Source organism: Pan troglodytes, chromosome 13, assembly GCF_028858775.2.
Source record: "Pan troglodytes isolate AG18354 chromosome 13, NHGRI_mPanTro3-v2.0_pri, whole genome shotgun sequence".
In the NCBI taxonomy this organism is placed as follows: Eukaryota; Metazoa; Chordata; class Mammalia; order Primates; family Hominidae; genus Pan; species Pan troglodytes.
In genome coordinates, this window is record NC_072411.2 from 116,464,655 (window position 1) to 116,492,337 (window position 27,683).

The following is a 27,683-nucleotide window of genomic DNA, read 5'->3' on the forward strand; positions in this document are numbered from 1 at the left end:
AGACTCATAGATGACCCCCTTGTTCACATAAGACAAGGCCAGACACAGACCCTCCAAATTCCCATTCTTTGCCTCAGAAATGACTAATGGAACTGCTTGTCCCAACTGATCAGCTGGAACAAAATGACTGTTAACCAACCTTCCTCCAGATCCCTGACCTCTGGCTCACCTCCAGGTGAGCCAGCATTCAGCTCCTCCCAAGAATAGAATAGACTGGCCTCAGGGAAGACATTCTCCAACCTACCAGCCTATCAGGCCACCTTTGATTCCATTTCCCCACACTGCTTCTTTCTTGCTTTGTTTACTCCTCCCTTCAGAAGCTTGTAGACCTTATGGTCACCTCCTTCTCCCCAGTGCAACAGTATCTTTCCCCAGCCTTCTAGGAAGTCTCTTGCCACAGACTTTCAAATAAAGTCTCTCCTTACTAAGTCTGAACTTGCTTTTTATGTGACAGTGAGATTACTGAAGAAAATAAGTGATGAATGACTGAGTGTGAACTCTTGTCAAGCAACAAGTGTTCTTTGTAACTCTTTCCTGTACTGTTGCGATGATAATGCTATTGCTTTCCTACTGAGCCTATGTGGTCTCTCTTTTGACCTCTGTTCCTTCCGCCAGTTGCAATACACTCCTCTGTCAACCATTACTATAAGCTTAATCTGTCAATATTGTCAAACAGTTCTGACCTCTACCTTGATTTTGGCTTAAAGCCCACCTTTGTTATAATTCAGTCTAGATCCTAATCCATTCAGACTTTTTCCTGCCTTAGTTCCAAGAAAACATGACTCTGTTTCTAAATCAAAATAGAGTATGCGAGTTAGCTTTGAAAAGGCCTGATAGATACCCATTGCAAAAAGTTAGTGAAAGGCCATTCTGGTTGCAAACAATTGCATGTAAAGTCTTGGAGGCAGGAATTTGAAATTCATGCCTCAGGACAATAAAATTAGCCAAGTTTTATTTTAAATTGGTAGAATAATGACAGAAGGTTGGAGAAAGCATTTTATGAATGGATATTGATTGGGATTGAAAATTATGAGCATTGGTTTTTTATGTGTGAAATTTCAGATATTGGCAAAATACATAAATAGTATCTTATAATGAATGAAAAAGTACTGAAACTAGAATTTGGGAGACATTTGGATTATTCAAAATCTTTGAAAAATGCTGTGATGATGATGATGATGACGATGATGAGATGGAGTCTTGCTCTGTCGCCAGGCTGGAATGCAGTGGCACGATCTCAGCTCACTGCAACCTCCGCCTGCCAGGATCCAGCGATTCCCCTGCCTCAGCCTACCAAGCAGCTGGGATTACAGGCACATGCCACCACGCCCAGCTAATTTTTTGTATTTTAGTAGAGATGGGGTTCCACCGTGTTGGCCAAGATAGTCTTCATCTCCTGACCTCGTGATCTGCCCGCCTTGGCCTCCCAAAGTGCTGGGATTACAGGCGTGAGCCACTGCGCCCGGCCAGTGCTGAGATTCTTAAAATGAAATCTTGGAGCACAGTACATTTTTGCAGTACAAATATATTTTCCAAATTTTGGGTAAAGACTAATATTTTCTCACCTTTATAAAATACATTAATTGAATTCTCTGTTGATTTCACAACTTCATGTTAATTATAGAAGGCAGATTGGCATATTTAAAATTTTCAATGTTCTGAACATCTAACTACATAAAGGACAGTTTTAAACTTATTCTTTCATTGGAGGCAGGTATTATGTTGAAGGAAACTGGGCAGATAATGAAAATTCTGTATTGGCACCCTGCATAGGCACAAGATATTAATATATAAAACTGTGATTAAGATAACATTAAATTATAAAGTAATTTTTACAGTCTTTTTTTATAGATTAACAAATACAAACTTCATCAGACATTAAAATCCATTATTTCAGATAAGGAACAATGATTTATAAGAGCCAAGTGGTGGATTTAACACAAACTCACATTTTAATAAAAGTGTTACAAAATTTTAGTTATTAAAATTTTAAAAAGGTTAACATTTTAGATATAAAAAGAGCAAGGCACAAATCGATTTAATGGGAGATAAAGGGTAAAGCATGCAATGCTTAGACTTTAAAAATCCAATTATTCCAATTGCTCTGCATACATTAGGCAGTCATATTTTAGTGCTATCCCATGCCTTACTTGTCTTGCTGCCTCTTGTCAAAGCTCTTGTTTGCATTTTAATTGACTTGGGGAAAAGCAAGGGAGAAAAGAAAAGGAAGTTGTAAAATTAAAGAAAGGGCTGTGCATGTTTGAAAGCACCTATGTGACCCCCTCTGACTATGTTATGCCGATGCTTTAAATATCATTCTGCTCCAAAAGTAAGATCCCTATCAGTCTGGCTAGTTTTAAATTGTCACTTCCAAATTTAAATACATTATTTTATGAAAGTTTATCCCACCACTCTTAAGAGTACTTAATAAACACAAAAATTATAGTAGAGATACTTGGAAACAGCCACTAGGCTATACACACTTTCCACATGCTAAAAGAATAGGCCACAATTTTGTTTATGTTATGTTTCACAACTATTTAATATCTGCAAACTTTCATGTTCTCATCTGAAAATGAGGACGGTGAGAGCAGCTTTATAAGAAGGCTAGTAGAATGAAGGAAACGGTAATGCCTGGGCATGCCTGATGAAGTGCAATGTAGCTTCCCTGGGAGTGGCTCATGGTGTTTTGTTAGACATTCTGAAGTGCTTTTGTAGCTGCTTCTGGGGCAGTGGGTCTCAAACTTCTGTCTCCAACCCTTTTTATACTCTTAAAAATGTTACTGAGGACTCCAAAGACCTTTGCTTATTTGGATTATATCTTTTGACACTGACTATATTTTAGGTTAATGCATATTATTTTTTCAATATGTATAATAAACTCACTACATCCCAGCATAAACAAATGTTTTATGGAAATCTACATTTTCCAAAACAACAAATAAAGAGAGAATGATAGCATTGTTTTACATTTTTCAAAATGCTTTAATGTGTCGCATGAGAGACTTCGATTCTTACATCAGCTTCTGTTGTCAGTCTTTTATGATGTGTTGTTTTGGTTGAAGCATAGGAAAAAAATCTGGTGTCACATAGATCTGGGGTTGGAAAAGGGACGGCCTCGAGGTCCCCTTAAACAGTCTAGGGGACCCCTAGAAGTCCTGAAGCCACCCTTGAGAATTGCTGTTCTGGAAAATAGAAGCAATGGGGAGAAGAGTAGAGGGTGTGTTTCCCAGCACTGGTTTGTGCCAAATCTGGGAAAACTTGACGGAAAAATACTAGAGACCCTGAGACTTATTTTTTGCCTCCAAGCTGCCTTTAATCTGATTGCCTGTCCATTGCCCTGCCATAACCCATTCCCACTTTGCTCCTGCCAGGAAGATCAGAATTCTGTTCTGTACTCATTTGGCAGAAGAACCTGGGAAGAGAGGATAAGAGATACTTGTATAACAACGCCTTCATATTGTGCAGGTTTTACTATACTACATGAGGAGAGCGGGGAATGTGATTTGATTTATTATTGAATATTATAGATCCTTGAAATATACAGATATGACATCTACAGTTTCACAAGTGACAGTGAAGATGCATTGCAGGTAGTCATGTCACTTTGTTGAGGCATGAGTTTGGAACAGGTGGCAAAGCTAGTGGGTAAATGTGGCAAGTCACTGACAAGTGGGCTTAGCTGACTCCCAGCACCTCCATCCCAGTGTAATTTACCAATGGCCACTCTTGTTGGGTGAACTTCTCCTAAAATAATTAAAATTATTGTTGAAAGGCTTGGGTTTTGAAGGGGTTTTGTTGTTTTGTGAAAAATGGCCTTGGGAAATTAAAAATCCAACTACTACTCTTGGAAATGGAAACAGAAGGTGAAGCTATAGCGCTTATTTAAAAAATAACTCTACATTTGTTTTGGTTTACCATTTATGAAATAATTAAGGACCCAAATATTTAAATTTAAACTTTATTGCCTTTTATGAAGGTAATTAAGTGTAATTGTGGTATCCACAAATTTGGGCATTTGGAAATGTCAGGAATCTCCTGTTAAATCTGAATTTACATTTAATATTAGATGAGTCAGTGTTGTTATTAATTCTCAGTTTTGTATGGTTTAGAAATCTTTGGTTAAATCTATTTTTAGGAGAAATTGAAAAGTATTGATTATTGATTATAATGAGTAGTATTTATAGAAACTTTGTAAAGTAAAAGAGAAACAACTTATCAAATAGAATTATTTGATAACTTATCAAATAGAATAGAAACAACTTATCAAATAGAATTATTTACTTATGTAAAATTTTATGTACTATCCTCTATGAAGGACTGAATTTAAAAGGCTTGAAATATTTGCCTCACATATATAAAGTGCTAAGTGTTTGCTATTTTTATACTTTCTTACAAATACCAATTTTTTTAAAAAATCCAAGAAGAAGAAACAAAACAAGATAATTTATTGAGTACCTGCTCTGTGCCAGTTACTTTTTTCGGCATTTGGAATAGACTGCCCAGAACAGAACTAGATATTGTATGTCATCACAATATTTTATTCCATAAAAGTCTCCAAATTCTTAGAAAATTTCCCTTCTAGTTTCTCTGTGTCTATGAGTGTCTTTACTGTAACTTATTCAAATTTGCTCTCACTGAAATATATTATTGCATGTGGCAATTCCCAGCTGTTTATTTCCATCTGAAATACCAAACCAAATATTTCTTAATTACTGTTAGCTGATGATGGAAGTATAGACAGTATAAACCTTATTAATAAACTTACTACACATGAAAAAAGATAATTTAGCAAAACCTGTTGGCAGGTTCATCCTCTAGAGATACATTACATTTTGATTATTTTTTTATTGATACTCCTTCATATCTAATAGTTTATAAGGACATTTTACACATATAGTTGAAAACATATCAACATATTAACTTTAATAGAATACAAGATATAGAATATGATGTTTAAAAATAGAAGACTGTAAATAGGATTTTTATACCTAAGTTTAGCTTAAATATGTAAGTAACTATTTAAATATCTTATAAGAATGTTAACACATTTTTAGAAAGTCTTGAATCCTTGGTCCAGATCTTCTTATATCTAATCTGCTTATAACTTTTACCTAGAAAATCAGCCTTAGATGATTTTAAATGACTTAGCTTACCTACAGCCATCTAAAAACTTGTTTTGGACTTCTGATTCTGGATAGATATAGTTTCAGATAATTGAAGATTACCAAGGTACTGTCTGCTTACGACACGGAAAAGCTTAATGTTTGGCTAATTTTAGTTGCATTTGAGTTTGTTAATTTTTAATCAGTAAGATTTGTTAGGTAACCTTAAAGTTAAGTCACTGCTACTCCCCAACCCAAAGCCTTCTCAGACTCCCCATTCACACCTCTCACATCCAATCATAATTAAACACTCTGTGTTCTCATAACACTTTGTACATATCACTAATATGGAATTGGTTATAGCTGAATATGCTAAAACTGGATGGCAAAATTCAGGGAATCGAAGGCTTCTGTTCGGTTTCTCCCTCTAATGCTTCAGGTAGTGCCAGGAATTAATAAACCCCCAACAAGTATTTATAGGGATCAATGGATTAATCTTGAAGGGGCTTTTTTACTTAAAACGTAATAAAATTAACATGGTTAAAATAAAAGCTGTCATATGACATGTGCTGAAGGTATTTTATATTCTATCCTTTATCTACTTTATCTTTTGGGGAGCATACTCACTACATTCTTTTTCCATATGGTTAAAAGAGAGTGATTCAAACTCTCTGCCTTAGGGGTGAGCATGTGATTCAGGACTTTTGTAGTTTCTTTTTCACCCAATTCCCCAGTTATGAGGGCCAATGTATTCCTTTATTTTGCTTTTGATAATTCTAACGGAGTGTCACACACATTCAATAGCTTCCTGGCTAAAATAACATCTGCATTTTAGAATTTCCCCATAAGAAATATTTATCAGGTTCAGGTTCTTTAGAAGTTTAACTACAGCTTGATATGCATATGAAATTCTATTTTATTGCCTCTCCTACTACAAAAGTTTTTCACTCTCACAGTAGTTTTATTTTTCTTTTCACAGTATTTCAAGTATTTTGATCAGAGCCAATTACTTTTAAATGTAGTTTTTTTTTTGAATGATGTTTTCTTTGTAACTTATCTTATTTCTTTCTTGACTGTCTAATATCCGAGGCTTTGTTGTGCTCCATTCTTTTCTCATGCTTGCCATTTGTCTCGATTTTCTTCAATGATTTTTTCAGCCTATTTTTCTTACTCAAGATAAAGAAAGACATAGACACATCCATTTTATATTTCAGCAATATTTATCTTAAATAAACCTACAAAGCGGTTAAAGTAAGATGTCCCACTGAATGTCATAGATATTAAGAATGGCTTATCTTTCTCTTTTAACTCTCTTTATTAAAAGAGAGAAACTGCTAAAGAGTAAATATTTGTTTTTTTGAATGCATCTCTTTAGCTTTTGACCCCCACCTGATCTCTCAAAAAAGAAAAAAAGTGACATTTTTACTTTCCAGAGCCTACACACAGACAAAAATGGCTTTAAAACTCTATGCATCAGAGGAATGCTAAAGAAAGAAAAATATTTCATGTTATTTTTCGTGTTTTCACTTTAGCATTTCAATTACGTGCTTATTAGTGTACATTCTTCTTATGTTTGGGGTTGGTTTTGATGAGTGTAGTAGCATGATATTTTTTAGAATGTTTTATTACAAAATCAGCCAATACTGTTTAAGGATTACATTAAAATTAGTAAACTGCCAATTGAAAAAAAACATTAAAAATAGATAATATCTGAATAATTATTTTAAATAAAAATATGTGTTTTTGCCTAGTGACATCCATTCTCACAGAAAAGTGGTATTGAATGTCTCATGGTACATCCATCTCACAGCTAAGACATTAAAATGTGTTGAGAAATTAGTTTCCTTGCTATTCTTTTTTTTTTTTTTTTTTTTTTTTTTGAAACAGAGTTTCGCTCGTCTCACTCAGGCTGGAGTGCAGTGGCACAATCTCGGCTCACTGCAACCCCCGCCTCCTGGGTTCAAGCGATTCTCCTGACTCAGCCTCCTGAGTAGCTGGAATTACAGGCACCCACCACTATGCCTGGCTAATTTGTGTATTTTTAGTAGAGATGGGGTTTCACCATGTTGGCCAGCCTGGTGAACTCCTGACCTCAGGTGATCCACCTGCCTTGGCCTCCCAAAGTGCTGAGATTACAGGCGTGAGCCACCACTCCCTCCTTGCTATTCTTGAGCACATTGTAGTAAAATGACCTATTTGGAGCCAGAAATGAACCAGCCACCTACACAAACTCTTGTTAATCTTTTCAGCCAAATTATAGCCTTAAATTTTAATCTCAGAAGAAAATTTTTGTCACTCAATCTGTGAAATACAGGATCAAATAAATGGCTTTTGCTTTAATTTTTTTTACACTTCATGACATAGTTGCTTACCATGTAGAATACTTATTGCTAGCAATGTAATTATCATGAACAGTGTCTGAAACATCCATTTTTCGTCAAGTTCTGTGACTAATCAAGCTAAAACATACATTTTCAAGAGATTCACCTGAGGACTGTCTATTCATGGATTTTCTATCCCACTGCACTTTAAAATTGACTGGGAGCTTCTGTAAAATGCTCTCTGGATGTGCCTCATACCAAATAAATAGTAATCTTTGAAGGTGTGGCCTTGGGTTATATTTTTTAAAACTCTACAGATAATTTTAAGGTGAACCAAGGTTAAATACCATTTATTTGAACCAAATGAATATTCAGAAACATGTTATTCAATTTTTAGTCACTTGTTGAGAACTAATTTCTTGACAAAAAAGACATTCACTTTGTGGTTAATGTCAAAAATTTTACCTTTCATTTCTTAATATGAAATATATTGCAGAAATCCCTGATAATCACAAACACCTGCATTTTAAAAGATGTCCATTATTATGAACTATTTTTTATTATTATTTGGATCTTCCTGGGGAGACTTTATCTCACTGGGAGGTAATCTATGTTAAGTCTTAATTCAAAAAATGAAAGTTCTTGAGAAAGGGTTGAAGCATATAGGTCATTAGCAAAAAGCTGATGTTGAAATATTCACTGAAGTATCCATTATAATAATGAATACTAAATTACTATAAGATTTATTTTCCTAGAATAGTAATTTTCCCATGTGAGCACTCTGCAATATTTTACAGTAGTAGGTTCACTTTGAGAGTTGTTTCTGAATACGTATAGCATATGAACTAAATCAAATTGGTAAAAATAAACATAGAAGTGAGGGAGTAACCAAAAAAAATAAAGTTATATCCAACCTTTTGTTTCAGAACAATAAAATGCAATCTACTGAAATAAAATGTTTGATTAATTTAAGAGGTAGGTATTTAGTAGCAAAATTTAAAGCAATAAAATAGTTTTGGTAATGGTATTTAAAAGTAACCTAAATTTAAGTATTTCTTCTCATCAAAAGATACTTCTATTATAATAAAATATCAATTTTCAATTATAATTCTTAAAATATTTGTTAAGTGCAAAGTTTAATGATATACTGTACCAGAGATATAAATATAAGTAAGAGATGATTCCTGCCTTTCATAAATAGGTATTCAAGTGTGGATGACACAGACATATGCAGAAAACTTGCAATGTAGTGACTGCTATACTAATAAAGTGTGGTGATCAGAAGAGGGCATGTTTCAGTTATGAGGCATTGACCAAGGCTGACAAAAGGAAGAGATGTTGAAATGGGTTTTAAAGAATCAGGAGAAGTTCTCCATAGGGAGCAGAATGGGTAAAGTGAATCAATAAACTTAGAGCATTCTGCAGAAAGGTAAGCTGTTCAATAGGGACAGAAATGAGAATGTAAGTGCAAAGACCAGCTGTTAGTGGGGCTGTAGTCTCCTTGGCCCAATCATAAAGGGCCTTGAATGTTAAGCCAAGGTTTCTGCTCTTCTTCCCAGGGGCAATGGAAAACCATTCAAACAATGTAATTTTGAGTTTCTTAAGACTCCTGATTCCTTGGCCACTTTCCTTAGCCTGACACCAGCTTGCCTTCCCACAGCCATACATGAATTTTCTTTCATATTGATCATTTTGCTAACTAATTAAAATGTTTCACAAACAATGACTTGATTTCTTAAAAATCAGAACAAAAACAGTGAATGTCCCATAAATATATGTACACTTAATATATATTAATTATTTCTCTTAAAGATGAGTCATTATGGTTGGGGTTTATAATTTCTTCAGTATGTGCAAATACTATAATTTTGATGTATAAAGTACAATCACAGATGAAATACAAATTTAGTTTATAATAAGTTTGAAAAAGCTTTGCAACCAATAAATAATGCCTACTTCATCTGAAAAACTTGAGAATTAAATCAGAAGAAGTTGCAAACTAAGGGATTTCTGGGGAAAGCCTGTACAAATAATTACCCTGAGAACACAGCTGTGTTTGCTTTGTTGTTGGATAAAAAATGGTTTTAACCTTAAGGTTTCTTTTATAATCCTGGGAAATTTTAAGTTTTCAAAATGTTTTACTGTTGAAAGTAAGCAAATTAATACTACAAATAAACATTCATTCATTCAACAAATATTTATGAAGCACCAATATAAGTGAGGCAACTTTCTAGGAACAGAGCATGTAGCCAAAAAACAGAGTAGAACTGTCCCTGACCTCATAGGGCTTATCTTCTAGTGAGGGTTGTCAATATGTGGGCAGGGGTAGAGTCAAATAATAGGGAAATTAACTGGTGCACAATATAACAGATAATGGTTGCTGTTGAAACAAGAAGAGATTGGATTGCTAACAGAGGGAGGAATTTGTTCATTTTTATTGAATAGTTGGAGAAGGGTTCACGAATCAGGTAACATTTAAGCCATGCATATAGAAGAGAGCAGCAAGAACAAACCTCAAGTTTAAAAAATGCTCCCCGCTGTTCAAGGGGAAGCAAGAAGTCCAATGTAGCTGCAAGACAATAAGTCAATGATAGGATGACCAACAGGAGATGTGGACAAAATGTAGAGATGCGTGGAGCAAGGGAGATGGAGCCAAATATTGTAGGGCCTTGCTGGCCATTTGGGGACCTTTGTTTTCTTTTACTGAGTGAGGTAGGAATTCATTGGACAGTCTTACATTTTAGAAGAATTAATCTGGCTATTCCTAAATCTAGATTGTGGAGAATGAGGGTATAAGGAGTCTATTGTGATAACCCAGGGGAAAGTTGATGGATGCTTGGATCAGAGTGAAAGCAGGGAAGGCAGGGACACATGGTTCTATTCTAAGTGTATTTGTTTTGAAGACATAAGAAACACGAATATCAATATGTAAAATATTAAATTACTATCTACTTAATGTGAAAATTATCTCCATATATGTGACAGCCTTTTATTATTACCAAAAACACAATAATCACAAAGGCTTCTTCAACTCTAAAACAGTTGAGAAAATATTTCATATATTTTTTCATTGACATCAAACATCAAAAAGGAGAGAGGAAAAACTATCCTTGTGATTGTTGTGTGTCCAATCTATGTGTTGGCACATAAATACATTTACTTCACTTATAATATAGTATCTGATCTGAAAAATAAACTGTTGGAATATATGTGGATGTTTGTTTCCTTCTAATCATTTAAACTGACTGTGTTATTGAAATCAAATTTATAAACTGCCTGCCTATGTAGACACCCAGAAGCAATTACAAATGCATTGAAAACATCATTACTTACATTCTGGCCCTATACAGTCTAGAAGTGGTATCTTTTCTTCCTGGCTAGGTAGTTATTCTGAATCAAGGAGTCTGACTACTTCTGGTAGAAAGCCAACAGTGGGACTTCAACCATTACTTAAATGTAGGCTGGAGACAGAATCTGAAAAGGTTTTCATTTGCAAATTACTGCATAACATACTACTTCAAACTTATTAGCTTAAAACATGAAGCACTTATGATTTCTCATAAGTCTCAATGGATCTCAGCTCTGCTTCTTCCCTTGTCTGAAGTTTGCTGGCAGGTTGGTAGGGGCTGGCTCGTCTAGGATAGTCTTAGCTGGTATGACTCAGTTCTGCGTCTTGGATTCTTCTCATAGTGAAGGTGAAAGTACAAGGGACAAAGTGAAAAATGCACATACTTTTTCAAACCTCTGCTTGTGTTAAGTCTGATAATGTCCTATTGGCCAAATCAAGTCACCTGGCCAAGCACACATTCATGGTGTGGGGGTAAAAGGTCTCTGATTATTTAATAAAAAGAACTTCAAAATCACAAGAACTTTAAAGAGCAAACAAAACAAACAGCCTCAACCACAAACACAAAAATCATTACAACCACCATTTCTGTGACAAGTGTCAAGTTTGGAAGACAAGCAAGTTTGGTTAAGGCCTTATTCCAAATTCTGACCTTTTGTTGTTCACCAAAATGTGGTTGCAGTGCCTAGAACAGAAAAGTGATTCAAAGGCTGTTTAAAACACTTTCAAATACTCCCCCCAAACCTTACCCTGGTAAGCACACTAATAGGATCACACAAGATCACATTTTGGACACTTAAGTGAGAAATAAGAGATACAAGACATGAAATTCAAGAACTATTCAGTTCAGTCTTTGGAAAAAGACAAGGCAATTTCTGGTTGGAATTGATCCCCTGGCTCTTAAATTGTACCTGATTTCTTCAAGTTTCAATAATCAGATCTTTGAAAATTTCACCCCATGCACTCTGATATCTTATACTTTTTATCTTTTATTGACATCAGACAACAGCTAAATTGGATTGCCAAGTATGAATCAAAATAATTCAAAGATGATTAAAATATTAAGGATGTCTCAAAGGCATGACAATGTACCAGTCTAGCACACTAGTCCAGAAAATGTAAACAAGTCTAGTGTAGTGTTTTCCAGAAGGTCTTTTAATATAAGCAATTAATTTTTAAAATGTTACAATAAAATTAATATAAACTTCATGCCTAGAATCTGTTAAACTCATTCTTCCTCCTGATAATTATTCCAATTAATTTGTGGTCAAATAATAGTGATTATGGAAGTTTTAGAGATTCCACATCTTCTTATTCTGACTATAAACCACAGTCTGGGTAATTTGCTGCATCAATAATGTCAAAATTAATAAGCTAAAGTCAAAACAGTGTTAGGAACAGTTTTAATATTTGCTACAAATATACCTAAAATCTGCTTTAGACAAGAGAGAATTAAGTAAATAAAAGCCAACAACATTAAGAATTTATTTTGTTATTACCAAAAACTACATATAACATCTCCTATTATCCTTGATTCAATGCTTTTGCCAGTTAGGACTCCAATATGTACTTACCCATATCCCAAAGACCCGTATTCTGTATCCTGATGCCTCTTTCTCTTCTTTCCTTGATTAACTCTGATCATTGCTGTAACTGCTGTAGCTGCTGTAGCTGTTCTATAGCAGTTCTCTCTTTTCTGCCATAGATGGAAGCCATTTTGAAAATTCTAACTTCCAGTTGAGTAGCCAGGAATTTTTGCTATTAATAAATTTCTTTCTTGTGAAAGGTGTATGTGTGTGTTTGTGTGTGTGTGTGTAAATGTGTATATCTAAAACTTTAATTTTCCTATCTTATTATTTTCTTCCCCTTAGACAAATCTCAGTTTGTTATTATTGTACCTAGAGTAGGAGCTAAGAATAACGGCTAGTTTAGAGATGGAAGTCTGAAAAATTCCTGAATCTAAGCAGTTAACCTTCTTTCTATGTTCCTTTTGATGAGATTCTGTACTGTGACTATTTGTAAATATAAAAGCAGCTCCCTGAGACAGATGGTTATTTACAGTGTTTTCTCTATTATGCAGGATAAATTATTAACAAGAAAATAATTGAATATTGAATATGCCCTGGCAAAGAAATAATCTTTCACCAAGTCTGTCACACAGTATGCTGCAAACATGCATTCCAATTAATAGAGTGGGCCAAGTAGAATAATGTATCAAATTGTTTAAATTTATGATTCAATCCTACTTTCCTTAAGAACTTAGTACAATTGCAAATCAATTATTATTCAAGTTTGTTAACTTTCTGCAAATTTCAACTATATTTTATGACTCGTGGATTTAAAGCATAATTCAATATGCATATAATTGAAAAAGTTTTCTCAAAAGCTTGTTTTCATTTATTTTCATTTTGATAGCATTATATCACAGCTGATCAAGTAATTTATCATGTTAACATATTAAAATGCATTCATAGGAAATATTTTACCTCATTTTTATAAGTAATTTTTTAAGCTACCAAGGATTGGAATAGAAAAGAACATAGTTAGGAGAGGGAATAGCCAAATTATTTTAATATCTTTGGATCATACTATCAATAGGAGAAAAAGCAAAACTGTTTAACCATTATAAAATAACAGTAGACTATATCAATGGTTTTCAAAGTGTGCAGTACCTGGAAATTTGTGAGAATTGCAAACTCTATCAGCCCAGAACTTCTGAATCAGAAACTCTGCAATTAGGGCCCAGCCATCAGTATTTTGACCTCAAACTGATTCTGATGAAAAGGTAAATTTGCACTACTACTATCCTATTGAGCTTTTATCTCTTCAAGCACTGTTGCAGTCATATTATCATTTAATCTACATTTAAAAGACAAAGTGTTATCACAATATTTAACAAATGAGAAAAATGAAACTCAGGAAGATTATGATTAACTTCTTCAAAGTTCCTCAGCTACATTGATGGCAGAACCAATATCTGATTTGACTTTCACTAACATTTGTCTCCATTAACAAACTCAGAATTTTCAGCCTAAATGCATAGAAACATTAAAGGAAAAGGAAAGTCTAAGTCAGCTGCAAAGAATTATGTTACATAGTTTCTGCTATGGAGCCAACTTTCATTCTTTCAACAAGTATTATACCAGGGACAATGGTAGGTACAGGAGATACAACCAGAAGCAAAACAGAGTTCTTTCTCTTACGGATCTTGCCATCTACCACGAGAAGCAGGAAAAAAAAAAAAAAAGGATAATTTCACTATAGAAGAAAATATATAAAGGATGTAAAGGTCACTACAATGGGCACATAGGAAAAACGCTTCTTCTGGCTCTAAGTTTAAAGGAAGAGGAGGCAGGTGGTTCCTGGAACATGAGGTGTAACTAATCTTTCAGTAGAGTAGGGGAGAAAATATCTTAATCCATAAAAATAGCTAAAGATGTGAGAGAGAAGGATGGGAATGCATCTTTATTATCCTGCCATTTGTTATCTAAAGAAGAGTGCAAACATTTTTAATTTTCATTATTATGAAGGGCTATTGTCCGTATATTATATATATATATGTATGTGTATATATATTTATATGTGTATGTGTGTATATATATGTGTGTGTGTATATATGTATTTGAAATCCAAAATGTTTTCAATTGAGTTTTCTTATTAGAATGCAATAATTTAAATATTTTAGAGCATAAAAATTAAGCTAATATTCATTCAGTTTATTAAAAAACTATAATTTGGAAGATTAAAAACAAAAACAATAGTTCACAGCTTATTTTATATTTGTGGGAATCAGATACAAAAAATGTGACTTGATGCCCCTAGAAAATATTTACAGTCAATGGAAACATGGGAGACAGCTTTGAATATGTTGTAGAATACATGTTAATAAAAATGTATAATATACACAAACTTCTGGTCTGCTGCAGTTTGTATAGCATTATGAAATTAATGAAAATATATTATTTTCATAACAAGTGTCAGCAAAATGCAGCACAGTAATGTTAAACTATTCTATTTTTGCAGATTCAACCTCATATTCAGTTTTCTCTTACACTCCAGCATTATATACGATGAATGTGAAAAAATAAACAGGCAAACACTTAATATATTATAGAAGATGGAGAAAAAATAGCTAAATCAGAATGATTTTCCTAAATTTTCAGTATGTGAAGCAATGAAAATAAAAATTTAATATTCAGCCTCCTCATTTGAATTATTTCACAACAGTGAACCCATAGTGATCAGGGCATTTTGTGTATTAAATTATATTGTTTGGCATTATTGTTACCTGATTCTAGATAATATTTCTATCAGCTAACTAATTTCTACATTAACCAAAATGTATAGTTAATAGGCCAATAAACATGACGAGGGAAAAGAGGGCTTTCTAACTCTTTGTGAGTCCACAAAAATACCCATTTCTAGAAAAACCAAAGAATACATTGACCTCACTATCAATCAGGTAATGTCAACGTTAGCTGCAGCTCTGGCTGTGCACAAATTCTTTTTGCAACAAGGTGAGACATAAATAAATATCCCGTCAGTGATATTAAATATTTATTACATTAAACTTTTGAGTATTGAAAACAACTTTTAATCTCAGGAAGAAATATTATGATAGTTTAAAATTAGTTCATAAATAATTGGATATTTATAGATACAGTAGGTTGCTTTCAGAGTTTGCTCTCAGCAGGGAATTAAAACGCACCTCTATGCACATGCTGGTGCAGAAGGGATGAAATGCAAAACCAAGATCTTTCCAGAGGACACCAACATTCTTGGACTATTTCCAAAAGGAGGCACAATGTACAGGCTAGTTCTAATTTGGTGTCTGATAGCCAAGAGAGAAGGCCATTGTTGTGGAGGTGATGAATAGGGAGGCAATGAGGAGGGGTCATTACAGAAATAGCAAGCAGTTGTGGCAGTTGTTTGAGTTAAATTTTACAAAGAATATTTTGAAAACAAGGTGGGCCAAACAGAACCAAACCATCTGTCTATCTTGGGTCTCAAAGCTGTTGGGGAAGAGACAGTTATTGAGAAACCATATCGATCCCAAAGATCTTAAATTGGAAGCATAGTCAAGGGGTTATAATGCCTTCTTTGGTTGACAAGTTCTAACCAGCTTCAGTCTATTACAATCTCAGATGTTGTCTGTAATAATGCTTGGTGTCCTATGTCGTTGGATCCAGACATCGTTGGAATAACCAACCATGTCCCAGAACAGTGCTTAATGGAAACAACTAAGTGAGTCTAGGATTAGGTCAGGGTTTGATATTATCTATGCTATTTATTGACTAAAATATTTCAAATGCAATCTAGCCTGGAATAGAAAGGTAGACAAGTCAATCTAGAATAGAGGTAAAAATCATTCAAATTAATTTTACAAGTGGATGTTTTAAATGCAAGTCTATTACACGTTTTCTAGACTCTTTAAAGAACTATGTTAGATATGATGTAGTAGTATTTATTCGACTTCAGAGTGAACTGAGACAACCCATGATTTAGAAATGAGGCAAAAATTGTCTCAGAATAGACTTCTTTTGAGCCCCCAAAAGAAGAAAAGAGGTGATAGGATAAGGAAAGAGCACAAAGAAACTTGCAGTAAACTGCACATACTTTTGTCCTTCAAGAGGCATTACATTTTCCTTAAATTCATTGCCAGTTTTCCTTGGGGACCATTGTCTGTTTTCTTTAAGAGAATGTGGGGATATATTTATGTATTTTAACTGCTAAATTAATAGTTAAAAATTCAATGTGATTTTTATTTCTTTCAAAGAATGAGATTAAAATTTTAAATGGTTTCTTTTATTAAAAAGAGACTATATGCAGTTTTATCCAAATACTTTTTCTATGTGTTTAATTATTGTATAACCACTAAACATATTATATAATTTGTTTTTATGCAATAGTAGTGGATATGTTTTTAAAAGTTTAATATATTTTTAAGATGAATAGAACAAACATTTAATATCACTTAAAAGTGATATTAGAATGTACTACCCTGCACTAAGAGCTATTTTTGTTACATAAATCTTTAAATACACTTTCTTATTCTTGCAGTCATAGTTAAGGAAGAAGTTGTACAAAAAAAGTAAACATATGGTGGATGCTATTTATTATTTTTTCTGGTAATATGAAAAGTCAAATTTAGAATTTCAAGCTAGAAATATCTCAGAGAGTATAGTATCTTTTATCTTAAATATATTCTAAATTGGTATGAAATATTTCAGTATTTCATCCAAACTTGTCATAAAGTTCACTTTATTATTTTCATTTTCCTATTTAATATTCTCTTCTGATAACTGCAACATTCGTGGTGAATGTGATTCAGAGTTTTCAGTGGCTGTGAAAAGTCCAGTTAGTCATAGAATTGGTAGCTATGGAAGAACTTTGGAGAATATTTCAGATTCTTATAGTGTGTTGAGAAATATAAATCAGTGCATTCAAATATTAACTAAATCACTGCTCACTTCTGACTGTGAAGGAGTCGGGGGGTTCAGATTGTATTGGATTTACTCAATTTATTCTAAAAGTGCCAAATGCATGTTTGGACAGTAGTTCATTTTAAATTTCTTTAAATATCTCTAGTGTCATATATAATAACAAATGAATTATAATGTATATTCAATGACTATATTTAGTGTCATCCTGCTTTTCCTTCTTTAGAATTTTATTAGACCACCTTAAATAAAAACAGCATTATCAAATTCTGATGTGGTATGATTTTCTCTGTTGAATACATATTTCAAAAAAGCCAGGGGCATTAGTTAAGAAGAGCATTAAAAAACCAACCCAAATGTCAATCCAAGTTAGTATGGATAAATAAAATGTAACATATCTATGCAATGCAATGCATCCAATGATGGAAATGAATGAGCACAGAGCAAAATAAAATGTGCAGTGAAAGAAGTAAAACCAAGGAATACATATCCTATGATTCTTTTTTATAAAGAGTTCAAAATCAGGCAAAACTGTTTTATATCATTTAGAAGTACATACTATAAAGAGCTTCACAGCAAGTCAAAAAAAAAGGGGGGGCCATAAATGTTAGCATAGAGGTTGCCTCCAGGAGGGAGAACAGCCGCTGGAAATAGAAAGTGGCACAAGATGGGTATCTTCTGGGGTGCTGGCAATAGTCTCTTTCTTGACCTGAGGGCAGTTACATAGGTGTTTGCTTTACAATAACACATTAATCTCTATAGCCTTCTGTATATGTGCCCTAATTCTCAGTAAAAATAGATGATGATGATGATGATGATGATGATGATGATAGAATAGATGGATGGATGGATACATAGATGTAAAGGAAAGGGAATAATTAAAATCAATAAAACTAGGATATTTGATCTATTGCTGTCTATTTCAACCAAGAGGTACAGTTGGACTGCCATAGAAGGTATATCATAAAGGGTCATGGTACATACTTTGGAAATAAGTCTAGGACAGGGACTAAAAAGTTGGGTCTAGAATCCAGATCTATACTTTGACACATTCTGTGTATATCATGGAAATGATCACTTCAATTCTTTGTGCGTCAGGGTTCTTATCTGCCCACTGAGGTAATAATCATTTATAGAAAAGTCTGTGATAATTTCAATGAGATTATATAAATTATTTGGATAACAATTTTTCATCTGCATCTTTCTCCCAAATCCTCCAATCCCGTACATAAGGATGTAAAAAAAATTATGAGGTATAATTACCAGTAAGTACCATCTACTTTTACATATTTCATGTATGCAGTTTTTTGTTTGACAAACTTTTGTGGTTTTTTAAATTATTTTGAGTTCAGGGGTACATGTGCAGCATGTACAGGTTTGTTACATAGGTAAACATGTGGCTTGCTACACAGATCATCCCATCACCTAGATATTAAGCCCAGCATCCATTAACTATTCTTCCTGATGCTCTCCCTCCTCCCACCCGCCACTTTTCAATAGGCCCCAGTATGTGTTGTTTCCCCCACCATGTGTCCATGTGTTCTCATTATTGAGCTCCCACTTATAAGTGAGAAGATGGGGTATTTGGTTTTCTGCTTCTGCATTACCTTACTGAGGATAATTGCTTTCAGCAACATCCATGTCCCTGCAAAGGACATGATCTCGTTCCTTTTTATGGCTGCATAGTATTCCATGGTGTATATGTACCACATTTTCTTTATCGAATCTATCATTGATGGGCATTTAGGTTGATTCCATGTCTTTGCTATTGTGAATAGTGCTGCAATGAACATAGGAGTGCATGTATCTTTATGATAGAATTATTTATATTCATTTGGGTGTATACCCAGTAATGGGATTGCTGGGTCAAATGCTATTTCTGGTTCTAGGCCTTTGAGGAATCACCACAATGTCTTCCACAATGATTGAACTAATTGACACTTCCACTAACAGCGTAAAAGAATCCCTTTTTCTCCACAACCTCACCGGCATCTGTTGTTTATTTGACTTTTTAATAATAGCCATTCTGACTGCTGTGAGATCATATATCATTGTAGTTTTCATTTGCATTTCTCTAATGATCAGTGATGTTCAGCTTTTTTTCATATGTTTGTTGGATGCATGTATGCCTTCTGAGAAGTGCCTGTTTATGTCCTTTGCCCACTTTTGAATGGGGTTGTTTGGTTTTTTCTTGTAAATTTTCAACAAACTTTTGTTGAGCAAAACACTGTGGTCATGAATAAGGAAAAGGGTTTTATTATTTTTATGTTGCATATACACATAGTCACACATGTTCACATGCACACATGTACATGTACCACACACACACATACAGAGGCAATTTTTTATTTCTTAATTCCCTTTTATGAATTGGTGTCTCTAAACATGATAAGGGAAGAAAAGTATCAACTAATGATTATGCACCACTTTTCAGAAATATTGAGGTCATAGTCTGGAATATTATGAAAGATTCTTTCAAATTATGACCCTCTTGAAAATAATTTGGAAATAAACTGATTTTGCATTTAAGTGCCACTGATGGATTAATAAGTTAATGTATACCTAGATTTTGTTATATTCATAAAAAGATTGTAACTGAATATTTGTGTAGTATTGATTTGATTTTGGATACCTTTAATTAATAGCAACCTAAGTCCAACAGCACATTTTGCAAAAGCAAATTTATACAACTGAAATAAAATGTAAGTTGATTTTATTAAATGAAAGTCCAAACTTAATATGAGTCCATTGAGTCCAAACTCAGTGATTTAAACATATTTTCTCCAATAAATAATGCCCCATAGCTTTCTTAAATTAATATTTACTCCTGAAATAAATATTATACCATATTTATTGGTACGATATTTAATAGAAGGTAAAGAATTTAATGTGCATTTTCTTCCTCAAATAAATAAATATTGAACTTAACTTGTCCTTTGAGCATTGAGATGTCTTCCACTAAACACCTACAGCTTTAAACACACCTCCTGGAACGCTGCATAGAATGACTTCATAGCTACATATTGAGAAGAATTTTAAAAAGTGTCTCTGACACCCTCTTTATTCCATTGAAGAACTTACCACTGGTGGGACAGAAGAATTGTCTGTGGTCGCCAAGGTTTTGTTTTAACAATCGCTAAAAATTTACTTTTTTCATCTTCATGCCCATTGGCAAAGTAATACCAAATTGCAAGGTTTAAACTGTGTAGGTTTTATTTTTTTATAGAAAAAACATTTATTTCCAATAATGCAATTAAATTATTTGTTGTCTTTATGTATTATAGCTATGACAACAGTACAATATATACCCAACTCTATCATTTTATTCTACAACCAGTAGTACAATTAGAATATGTCTATCTCTTAGCTTATTTTGAACTAATTTTCAGGACACAGCAGTACAATGTATAGAGTACAGTGTGGTGGGCATCAGTGGTTATTCTGAGGAAGAAAATGGGCATTAAATTCTTACCTCCTATGAAAGAAACGTAGTAGGGGTGTAAATATATTTATTTCATTCATAACTTTGATAGCTAGGGCCTACCCATCTGCCAGACTATATTATTGTGTAAATAGCTCCCATCTGAGCTAGGTGTCCTGCTAACTCAGATCAATTAGTACTTGTAATTGAAGCTCAATAATAATTACTGCTACATCTAGTGAGCATTTAATTCCTGTGTGCCAGGCATAGCTATAGATACAGTTTAAGCTGCTCAAGTTTAACACAGTAAAAATGATAAGAGCATAGGTGCTTATAAAGAATTACTATTACAAGGAAACTGGGTATGAATACAGTTTTTAAGGATATAATTTTGGGCCAGGCTTGGTGGCTCACGCCACACTCCCAACACTTTGAGAGGCCTAGTCGGGTGGATCTTCTGAGGTCAGGAGTTCGAGACCAACCTGGCCAATATAGCGAAACCTCATCTCTACTAAAAATACAAAAATTAGCCGGGCATGGGGGCGGGCACCTGTAATCCCAGCTACTCGGGAGGCTGAGACGTGAGAATAGCTTGAACCCAGGAGGCAGAGGTTATAGTGAGCCAAGATCGCACCATTGCACTCTATCCTGGGCAACAGAGCGAGACTCCGTTTCAAAAAAAAAAAAAAAATACAATTTTGAATTCACTTCCTATATCTAATTTCCCAGCATTTATTATGATTCACCAAATAAGGTAACAATCATATATAGGGATTTTTAGATCATGAGGTTTTTAGGTGTCTTCTGGATTCAGATGAGTTCCTTGAAATCATCTTGCAAACTTAAAGTGACTGTGATATAAGAAATAACCATAAGGCTATGGCAAAGCTGAGAGTGACAGAGTTTATGCAATTTTCCTTAGGAAAACTGCATGATATCTATTTTGAATCCTCCACCTGGCATTACTCATTTTATTTATGGAACGCATTCTCCCCAGAGTGACATCTTCTTTCCGTGTCCATAATGTATAATTGTGATCCTTAGACCTTATCATGAAAGGACAGGTGGAATATTATTTTAAGCACCAGGATATTTTTTAGTAAATATCATATGTAGAGTACTGACCCTTTCAGGGACAGCAATAACATAGCCAAAGGAAAGCACAATTTTATCTCTTGTTCAATCACATTGTTATTCTCTTTATTCTCTGGATTTAGGGTCTGTTCCTATAATAGGTAACACTTCTAAAGATAAAGAAAGCACTTAAGAGAATTTTGGGATGTGTTCCACAAGAGACCTGGACCACATTTTCAGTTAATAGTGTTTGATAAATTGACCATGAAACATTAAAAAAAACACAGATCTTAATTCATTAATTGCTGTTAGCATTTTATTCGTAAGATAATTACCATACATGTAATCATTAATGATCTACGCTCATGGAGAATGTCTTTACAGGATGATATTTCTGAGATGTTTTAAGACTCCTACATTACTGAATTTGTAAAGGGAACTGTGATTTTTGTTTCAAAAATTTAATAAGTTAAATGATTAATACATATAGTCCTCCCAGAAAAAAGGAAAAGGCAAATCATAGTCATCTCTTTCATTACTGTAAAATGTGGTAATAATTTAGAGACCAATATTTTGTTGATTCAATTTTTGTCATTTACTAAATTAAATAATAATATGTATAACATAATTCCAGTTATGAGTTTACTCTTGGGAGTAACTATATCTTTACTTCATCTAATTTCCTCTCTAAAAAGGATGTGAAAGTATACACACAAGGTAAAATATATAGTATATTATAGTGTAAAAGTATGATTTTTAAAGAACTTGGAAAAAGAAAGAAGTTTAATGGGACTTATATTGGGTTCTATAGATGCAGATTAAAACTAATAGTTACAGTAGTTTTAATTCCTATGTTTCATGTATAGAAACCATGCTATCATTCTTCTAAATCTGTAAGCTTTTTGCTATAGATTTAGGATTTAGAGCATTATTTCTAATTCTAAAACAAACATTTGAATTATGAAGAAGTTCTTATGCTGCAGAAATTTATTTAAATTTAGACTGTCATTAGCATCAAGAATATTTCTTATTCCATTTACAACTTTTAATTAATCATACAATTTGCTTTTATTTCAGAAAATACCACGTATCTTTATAGACTAGGAGCTCAGATATATTATTTCCAGCTTTCTTGATGTTACCTCAAATTGAAGTTGCCAATGGTAGGACTGCACAATCTGAATACATATGATGAGATATTTTATGCCTCGTTTTCCATCTGCTTGAGTTAGCACCCTTTCACCATTGGCCATTTCATACTAGCCAATTTCCATGTAATTTGTCTCTCTAATCTTGTCAGCCCCTTGAAATGAAGGTGCACTTTATTCAGGGATTATTTTCATGCTCAAGATCATTTTGTGAATTATTTTATATCATTATAAATAATCCTACTGTTACCTTTTCAATACAAGAATTTGATTTCCCAGCATTAATGGGTTCATTCAATAGTAGTGCCAAGTTCATACAGCAACACTGTAATTGCATTTTAATCAGAAAATAGTAATATATGCTGAAGATACTTTGTTAAATTAACATTATTGCTGTGATTAACAAAGCACACTGTTAAGTGAATATTGCATAAATTAAATTACATACTAGATCACTTACATAGTTTAGGATTTCATGTGCTATCTAGTTACCTCTTCCCACAAAATCTACATCCTTATCTGTTTTACTCATAAAAATGTAATTCTTGAAGCTCATAAGCATAGCTACTTAAATGATTCATTTGCTTAATAGAAACATCTTTGTTCACTACAACAAGCTTATCTGCACTACATTTTTTAGGAATAAAGGATATGTGATATGTATTATTTGAAAACTGGCATTCAATTGCCACACTTGGCTGTTCACCATAAAACTCCTATTTGAAATCTAACTTTGAGGACTTCTTTGAGGATACTAGAGTTATAGTTCTGAAATAGTTACTTGCAGAAATGCTATCTATTAATTTAAATTTTGGTTTAAAAAAACTCATAACATTTTTTTTTTTTTTTGAGACAAGGATTCACTCTGTTGCCCAGGCTGGAGTGCAATAGCACAGTCAGAGCATATTGCAGCCCCAAACTTGTGGCCTCAAGTAATTCTCCTCCTTTAGCCTCCAGAATAGCTAGGACTACAGGCAAGCACCACCATGCCTGGCTAAATTTTTTTTTGAATGTTGTAGAAATGGAGTGCCACTATGTTGCCCAGGCTGGTCACAAATTCCTGTCCTCAAGCAATCCTCCCAAAGTGCTAGGATTACTGGCATGAGCCACTGCACCCAGCCTTAATCATTTTTAGTGCACAGTTTAGTGGTATTAATTATAGTCATGTTGTTGTACCACAGATCTCTAGAACTTTTTCATTTTGCAAAACTGACGCTCTGTACCCATTAAACAAGAAATCCTCATTTTCAAAATGAGATAGCTGCTCTAGATTTAGTAAAGCTCTCTTCCTTTTCATTATTTTGCTTTTCTATGAAAGGGGACTTCAAATTTATTTTGAGGAAACAAATGTAAACACTCATCTTAAAGTATGTATATTAAGACTATTTTAATAATCACAGCAAACTTTCATTTATTTAGCTATTTTCAGTTTGCAGCCTACCATGCCAAACATTACTTTATTGCTGTTCCCTGCAGTCCCTTTGACAAGGATGGAGCACTGTCAGAGCTGCACTGGAGCTGGAGACAGGGATAGAGGACACTCAGGATGACAGCCCCCACCCAGAATCCTGGAGAGGAAAGTTGCTATTGTTGAAAACATAATGGATCTGGTTGTTATTAAAGTACCTGAAGTCAGCTGCATAAATTGGGAAGCATATGCACGCTTCTGCTTCACTGTGGCAATTTAAAACAATATAAATTTCATAAAATTCTCATTGAAAAAAAAATGACCAAGAAAAGCCCTAAAAATAGTAGGAAATGTTACCCATCATTACATCCTCCACCATCAAGGCCAAGTAGTCAATACCCACGCCAGATAAGCACTGTGTGCCTATGTGAGGTGGTCATTAAAGAATGATGAGGAAAGGACCACAGAAATCAACTGGTGTCTTCCCAAAGTCCTGGGGTCGCTGAGGAACACACATGGGGCTCATAATGTCCATGTCCTTCCCTTATACTTCAATGCTCTTTCCACCTTGCCCTGGTGGAAAGTCTTGTCCATATCACCTCTAATCCAGCATTCTCAAAGCAGCACAAAACTGTCTTCAGAAGACTGAATGTTTCTACATTCCTTCATATTAATTCCAGGAAAAGAATTCCAAAGTCAAATAATTCAAATGCTAAGTGTATTTTTTAAAATTGTTTTTAGGCACTTTCTCTTAGGAATGTAAACTCTTTGAGGAAAGGGTCTATGCCCTTTCATCATTGTGTTCATCAGGCTTTATCATTGTCTAGCATATGGTGGATGGATAAACAACCATCTCCGTAAAGATATCTGATTTCTATTCCAACTACACAAGCTCCTTTTCTAGTATACACAGCCACCAAAATAATGCTTAAAACATGTGTCTCAGAATGAAAATCAAGATAGAAGTCTTAAAGAAAGATGTTTTCCTTGTTTGTTCTTCTATAAATAAAGATTCATAAAATTTAGCTATACAATCTACTTCAGATAATGGCTTCTAGATGCTATTTAGAAATTGGCCCATTATGCAAGATAAAAATCTTCTAAGATTATAATGCAAATCAGTCATCATAAAAAAAATAATGATCTAGAATTTATAGAAATTCTACTAAGCATTTATTTTATGTGAAAGAAAAATACATCCACAGTACATACATAATTAAATGTAAATGTATGCTGAAAAAGTTCATAATCATGAAAAATACATATCTTGATGGACTACTTTTATTTGGCAACCTTTCCCTTCCAATATCTGTCATAATATTAGAGTAGATTAGAAATTATATCTACAGTCTCAACTCATTTTATGAAATATGAGTAACGGTAGGTATAGATAATTTATTTTCCCTCAGCTGTACATAAAGATGGATAATTACATCTTTCTAAAAAAATGAAGCTGACCAGGCGCGGTGGCTCACGCCTGTAATCCTAGCACTTTGGGAGGCCGAGGTGAGTGGATTGCTTGAGCTCAGGAGTTCAAAACCAGCATGGGCAACACAGTGAAACTCTGTCTCTACTAAAAATACAAAAAAAATTTAGCCGGGTGTGGCGATGTGCGACTGTAGTTCCCAGTTATTCGGAAAGCTGAGGCAGGAGAATTGCTTGAACCTGAGAGGCGGAGCTTGCAGTGAGCCGAGATCACGCCACTGCACTCCAGCCTGGGCGACAGGGCAAGACTCCGTTGCCAAAAAAAAAAAAAAAAAAAAAAAAAGAAGAAGCCATTAGGTCTCTTCTAACCTTTACCTTTGCAGACTTTAATGTTGTCAGCTAGTCCAACATCATTATGCACTATTATTTGAAGGTGCTCAACCATTTTCCCAGCATCTTTTGTGTTGTCATAACCCTTACATGCAGTATCAGTAAATATGGCTTTATTGTTTGACAACATGAATTCCTTAGTGACGTTTTCAAAAGAATAAGAGTTTTTAACCATTTAGTTAAATAGAAATAAATTGATGATGGGAAATGTCTGCATTCTATGTTTAATTTTTCTATCAATCTAAAACTGCTCTAAGAAATAGAATTCATTAACTAAAGTAATGTTGTAGGAAAAGTTTAAAATAATTTACTGTTTACTTAAACTGCAATAGCAAAGGCAGGAGAATAACTTAACAACCTTACAGTTAATTATTTTACAGGATATGTTACCTGCCTTTCATCTTCCCTGAGTATAAGACAAGGAAGCAGACTTAAACTCTCATGAGAGAAATGTAAGTTGTATAAAAAAAAAAAATTCTGATGGTCAGAGTCTGCTAATAGTATTGAAACTTCTGGATTTCATATCCTGGATGCAGGTGATTAAATTGTCTGGTATAGCTTAACATTCTCTTGCCTAGAAAGAAGAAGATAAATTAGTCAGCACTTGGAAAACTGATCCAACTTCTTGTTACTGTAATTCTATATTTCTCAGACTGGTTTGCTAAGCCCATTAGAACAGGGGCTTCATGAAATTAAGGTCACAGGTCTAATTCTTATTTCAACCTATTAGCTTCCCTTTCTTCTGAGGGACTTTACTCCAAACATCAGCCAATCATCTTGTAACTTTCACCCAGTCACGAAACTCACAAGACAACATACATGGAGTGGTCAGGCACCTACTCATTCCCATAATTCTCTGGAACATACTTCAGTGTGGGCTGGACTATCGGTGTCACAAGAAGATACATGACACCGCAGAGATGGCCCAGTACAGTTTTTGCTTGTCAAAATCACAAAAAGACTATGGTAATCCTACAAATTCTGATTCACCCGTGTCAAAGAAAGGAAGGAAGCTTCAGAAGGTTGTTTTCTTTTCTCCTTCAGAGACTTACACCAAATTATTTTGAATTTGCATTTTTTTCCAGTCTTTAATTCTTGACCAGTAAGAAGTCTCTCAACTCTAGTCACTGAATCTACCGAAACATTTTGTTTCAAAAAATAAGAAAAAAATATTGCATTTTTCTACATTTTTGAGTAGAAGAATCTCCCTAATCACTGGTTATAAAAAATGAAAATATAACACTGAACAAGTTAATATTACAAATAACAAAATAAATGCCCACTGTGTAAAAATAATGCAAAATTCATATTTCAAAGTTACCATAATTTGAATACATAGGTCTCTTAGAGTCAAAAAACTCATAAAATGTGTGATGACATTTTTCAGGACATATGTAGCATCTTCTAATCAGATGCTAAATGTGATCTATTAACTATCATTTGGGTAGCTGCAGCCCTACATCGATTGTTTTATCCTGTTGATAAAATAAAAATTTACCTCAGGAATGACTCACTGGTTAGTAAAACTGAATTCTCTTAAGCTTAGGACGTGGGAAAATCAACAATTGGAAAGATAAATGTTTTGAGTCATAATGAAAAGCATGT

At 33.9% G+C, this 27,683-nt stretch overlaps 1 protein-coding gene across 6 annotated transcripts in view; it reads left to right on the plus strand.

The window, feature by feature from the left end:
- The window catches only part of SPAG16 (sperm associated antigen 16), a 1,140,172-nt gene that overhangs the window by 939,025 nt on the left and 173,464 nt on the right, over positions 1–27,683 (plus strand). Inside the window, exons 16-17 of one of the 6 annotated variants that reach the window (XM_016950433.4) lie at positions 22,785–22,870; positions 24,332–26,541. The exons of the other annotated variants lie outside the window; for them this stretch is intronic. Of the exons in view, the coding sequence (XP_016805922.1) occupies positions 22,785–22,843 (59 nt within the window). The 3' untranslated portion in view covers positions 22,844–22,870; positions 24,332–26,541. Of the gene's footprint in view, positions 1–22,784; positions 22,871–24,331; positions 26,542–27,683 lie in introns of those variants that run through there. 6 annotated transcript variants of the gene reach the window in all.